Source organism: Gavialis gangeticus, unplaced genomic scaffold, assembly GCF_001723915.1.
Source record: "Gavialis gangeticus isolate Ggan-Ray unplaced genomic scaffold, GavGan_comp1, whole genome shotgun sequence".
Taxonomy (NCBI): Eukaryota; Metazoa; Chordata; order Crocodylia; family Gavialidae; genus Gavialis; species Gavialis gangeticus.
Genome location: NW_017728994.1, coordinates 6,987,735 through 6,992,862, shown reverse-complemented (window position 1 = coordinate 6,992,862; position 5,128 = coordinate 6,987,735). Strand labels below are relative to the sequence as shown.

At 43.8% G+C, this 5,128-nt stretch overlaps 1 protein-coding gene across 6 annotated transcripts in view; it reads right to left on the bottom strand.

Annotated features, from left to right (window-relative positions):
- Positions 1 to 5,047, bottom strand: part of PARG (poly(ADP-ribose) glycohydrolase) — a 160,357-nt gene extending 155,310 nt beyond the window's left edge. For 2 of the 6 annotated variants that reach the window (XM_019502273.1, XM_019502272.1), the window contains exon 1: positions 4,749 to 5,046. In XM_019502273.1, the coding sequence (XP_019357818.1) occupies positions 4,749 to 4,869 (121 nt within the window). In that variant the 5' untranslated portion in view covers positions 4,870 to 5,046. Of the gene's footprint in view, positions 1 to 358; positions 411 to 4,748 lie in introns of those variants that run through there. The other 4 variants (XM_019502276.1, XM_019502271.1, XM_019502275.1 and 1 more) reach the window with 4 other exon arrangements.
- Between the last annotated feature and the right edge of the window lie 81 nt (positions 5,048 to 5,128).

The window sequence follows — 5,128 nt, the reverse complement described above, 5'->3', positions numbered from 1 at the left end:
GGGACCGCACCCACCCCAAATTTCCCCATATACCCCCCCCCACTCCCCTTCCAGGACTACCGCTGCCAGCCCCGAGTGCAGCACAGCCCCAGCCCACCCTGTGAAGTTCCAGGGGTACACACTCCCCCCCCAGATGAGCAGCAGGAATAGTGGCAGGAGTAGGAAAGCAAGTGGCACACAACGGCAAGAACTGTGCCCCCCCAGTCCCTGGACGAACCGCAGCTCCGCCCTGTGCCTGCTCCGCCCTGGCCAAGCAGTGCCTACCCCAGCCCCACTCCCTCCCCCTCACCATGGGTGACATTGATCTGCCCTCACCACCCCATGCCCCTTCCCTCCCCTTTCACCACAACAGACTTACCAGCTAGACTCAGCTGTACTGGAAATCAGATCAAAATTGGCCGATATGCCTCCTTTAAAAAAAAAGAAAAGAAAAAGTCGGTATCAGCCCCCAAAACGTCTACCCATGCACCCCTAAAAAAACCCCAAACAAAAAAACCCCCCAACAGTGCATGTTAAAAGTGACCAGGAGTAGCTTTAATTCATGCATTCATTTGTTCCAAAAGTTTCAAAAGCCAAATATATAAATTTGCCAAAAATGTATATACAAATCAAAAGAATACACACAACATGCTGATTTGAATTAACCTATTCTTTTTATCTTCTGTCAACATGCAAGCCATCTATCCTTTCCTTCAGACTAGGCACTTTCTTTGAAACACACCCTATATTAGGAGGAAAAGAATTTAGGCTTTGCGTTATCCAAATCCGCATAACAGAACGCTACCTTTGGATTAAAATCACAGAACTAAGATAACACATAAAAAGGCATTTTGGGGGGCACAGGTAGCCTACACTGTAAGTATTCGTTCTGCCATTCTCTCATGCCCCCTGAAATCCCTGCCTTCTGTGGAGAGGATAGAATAAAAATCTCATAGTTGCAGTGGCCTCCAAGTCTGGGCTTCTCTCCCCTCACAAATAATCTATTACGCCTGCCTTGCTGCTGTCCCCAGGCACCAGCTGCAGTAATATGAAATAGACATGATTCACTGCCTATTAGGGCCCTGGAAATCATATGTAAAAAAAACTGATCAAAGCCTTCTTAATTCCAGTTTGTCTATTCAGCATTCTAAAATTCTCCCCTGCAATGAATTTCAAGAAGTACCACCCTCCTTCGTTTAGTTCATTATCACAGAAGATTGCTTGGGAGATTGCCCATATTCCATTTATGACAGCTCTATCACATGGGGGTTACTACCACCAATTCTAGAATTCAAATCCCCTACTATAGTTATTCTGAAAATTTATTCTGAATCATCTCAAGATCATTATATAACAACGCACATTTCAAGATTGCATTGTATCTAGATATGAATGGTGGAAATAGACATTAATGAGTATCAAGGGAGGTCTATTATCAAATGTAATGAGGGCTGCTAGTAGATGGTTAGAGCCTATATCAATTTCTAATCCCTCAGTCGGACTCCTTATCAAGAGAAGTATAATCAAGCTTCCCTGAGGCCACTCTTTAGTTCTATCCTTCCAGTCATTTTTATAAAATCAAATAAATCCAGGAACGCACACCATCTTCCCCTACCACAACTCTTGCAAAACCACAATGACAAAATCATTGATTATTAATCAATAATGAGAATTCTCCACAGTGGGTCAGATAATCTGACAATCTAGCTATGTTCCAGACCATAAGATTATTCTTACCTAGGTATGGAGCTATTTGCTTCTCCTTGGCTGCATCTACACAAGACCCTTAGAATATGCGGTTGTATAAACAAGTACTAACTGACTTTGCAGTAACAAGTAGTATTAGGCTACAGCACAGTCATTGTCACAGAAAAGGCATTTGTTGGCACTATGGATCCATAACTCAGGTTACTGCAGTCATTTAGTACTTGTTTATAACTGAGTTACTACGCAGCAGCACCAACGGATGCCTTTTTTGTGATGCTGACTACACAGTAGCCTAATACTCGTGATGCAACGCTATGGCAGTGTTTTTGTCATGTGACACTACAGCTACATGGCCCTTAGCATCTAGTTAATCCTCTGAGTCCGCAGAAACGAGTAGGACAGTCATTGGCGACTACAAATCAGAGACTATTCTATACTCCTAAGGTCTGTGTGTATTACCTGCACACAGAACAAGGGCCAAAATCAAACTGAATTCTCCTATTCTTTTTACTGCCCAATGCTTCATCCTCACTTTCTTATCATCATATTTTATTTTCTGTTTTAATTTTGTGTAAACTGACTGGATAATCTCATTGTATGACTTTAGCAAAACTATAAATGATATCAATGTTATATTAAAGATATTTTTATTGTTTATTTTATTGCATTGTTTTAGTGAAATCTGTAAGCAAACTACTACTTTAATGCCATGATGTTGAGGCAGACTGCTGAAAGCTTTCAGCAGAAGCATAGGAAATAGTTACCTAGAGACTAGGAAAACAACTTACATTTACATTCAGTTCAGACCTAGAAGATAATCTTTACAACCATAATCATGCTTAAAGACAAACAAACAAACAAAAAAAAAAACTTACAATTTTATTATTGATATCCTAGCTCCACTTTCTCCCACTAATGGTAGTTTTTTGTACCACTGAACCAAGACCAACAAGTAGCCACTACATCTACTTATCTGCTTAGACTGTGCCCATTGCAGCTTTCAATCACCTCCCACCTGGGCTGAATTTGAACCAGGTGCTTATTAGTAAGATACTAAGTCTATCAACTGGCTATTTTCCAATCATTTCACAGGACAGAGAGCAACATAATGCAAAACTGTTCTGTGAGCATTTCCCCTTCCAATTAGGGCTGCATACACCACCCTTCCCTACCGTGCATCAAATAATCTCCCTGCTACAACTACAAATATTTCTTTATGGAAAAGTAGTATTAGGGAGGTAATGTATTTTAAGGTCTTCTGATGCATGGTAGAAACATGGAGGTTTGGCACCATCTGCCCAGACAGATCTCTACGGACCTCATGTTCTGTAGACTACACGAACTGGAGTGGTATATTCAGCCATTCAGTCTCTCTACAATGGCTGAACTCCACATTCACCTAACCAAAATATCAAACTGTATTTATTTCTTCACAGCAAATTACAATGCAAGTATAATAAGAATACAGATCCTTTTTCCTAAAATATTTCAACCTTACTTCTTATAAGAACTGTAAACATTGTATTGATGTAGTTAAACTTCTTGAGAAGTTTACTATTGCTGGCTGTTTTTCTGTAAAGACAAACACAGCGATGTCGGTAAAAGCCAGTCACTTTGAAACCTGAGAAAAACCTGTACTGACAAGAGGAGCAATTATTAACTGGCACATAAGGGAAGAGCAAAAAGACAGCTGCAAAACAGAAAAGGTCACTCATATTTAAATAGTCCCTACAACCTAGAAACCACTACAACATCCTTCATTTCTTTACTGCCTTTGTTATATTACCTCATTTAGTGATAAAAGCAAACTGGCCCAAAAAGAAAAAAAGAAAAAGAAACAACCTACACTTAACACTAGCTTTAAAAATAAAAGTAATTCAACATATATATTTAAACTGAAAGCTATAATCAAGTTTCAAAAGGATTTCCACTAAGAAATACACATTCCCCAGAACCTACCACACAACAGAAAAACTTAATTATCAGATGACTCTTCGGATACCAATGCTGCTCTGAAGAGATCTTTACAGAAATAACCACCGTCTTTGCAAAACATCCCCCACCACCGAGTCCTCCTTTTGGAGATTACCTCTCTTAAAAAAAAACCCAAAAAAACAAAAAACAAGCTACGCTTTACTGTGAAGACCTGTAGTCTTCTGCATAAGACATACTGAAAGATTTTTTTTTCTTTTCTTCTGCCCCTTCCCTGAAATCTACTTTATTTTATTGTTCCCTGTGTTAGGTTTACAACACTAGGAACAGACAAATGTTCCATTGTTTGGGCACGTACCAGCTTCTTCTATACAGCACAGTAATATTCAACTCCTGACAATATAATAGCATAATATAATATTAGTATAATAACAATAGGAGCATCCTAGGCCTCTGAAGCAAAAATGAGAAAAAAAAACACAAAAAGCATGGGGGATAGATTTCATGAGCTGGAATCCCATGAAACTCAGCAACTAAGCAAAATGATGAGATGCTGAACAATGCCACACACTTTTCTGCTAATGTTTGTCCTAATAAAGGCCAAACACAAGTGCAATAAGATATTTTAAGCAGCCTTGGAGTTACAAACTGCTTGAAAAGCAGCGTGCACTGCTGCTGCAGGACAGGGCCTTCCAGGGCCACGATGCCTCGCAACACAGGGTGGGAGCAGAAGTCAGACCCCCGCAGCTTCCAGGAGCTACAGCAGCATCAGCCTTGACACTACACCGGATTTATTGTTGTTTTAAAATGTTTTTTGTTTGTTTGTTTGTTTAAAGGAAACCTCTGGTTCGCCAAAGGAGCGATTCCACCCAACGTCTCCCCTTGGGCTCCCGGGGAAAATTAGCGAGGACTTTCAACAAGCGGGACCAGGAGACCGACTCCGGCCGGGACACTCAGCCACTCCCCTCGGGGCATTTCGTGCATTCCACGACCGTGAAGATAGAGCCGTTTCCCGGGACGAGCCCTCGGCCAAGGGGAGATTCCGCGGTTTCAGCTCCGGTTACGGACGAGGCGGGAGGCTGGCCCCGGGCCGGGCCGCAGAACGGGGCGCCCCGCCGGGCCGGACCAACCTTTGTTTCCCACGGCGGCGGCGAGGCTGGCGCTGCGGGCGGGGGGCGGCGGGGAGCAGGGGGCGGCCGAGCCCAGACGCACTCTCTTCCTGGGGACGTCACAGTCGGCTGCTGCACTCATGCTGCCGAGCCCAGCGCTGCCCGGCCGAGCTCACCAGCGGCGAGCTAGGACGGCGCTGGCTCCCCTCAGCATCGTCCTACCGGGGCCGCCGAACTCTGCAGGAAGAGGAGGTCACTCAGGCCGGCGCGAGCATCAAAATGTCTCCGCCGCTCGCCATGGCAACAGCCCCGCCCCGCCCCGCCCGGAAAGCAGAGCGGCGCGGCGCGGCCTGTCGTAAAGCGGAAGGGTGGTGCGGAAGCCGCGAGGTGACGGGTTCCCT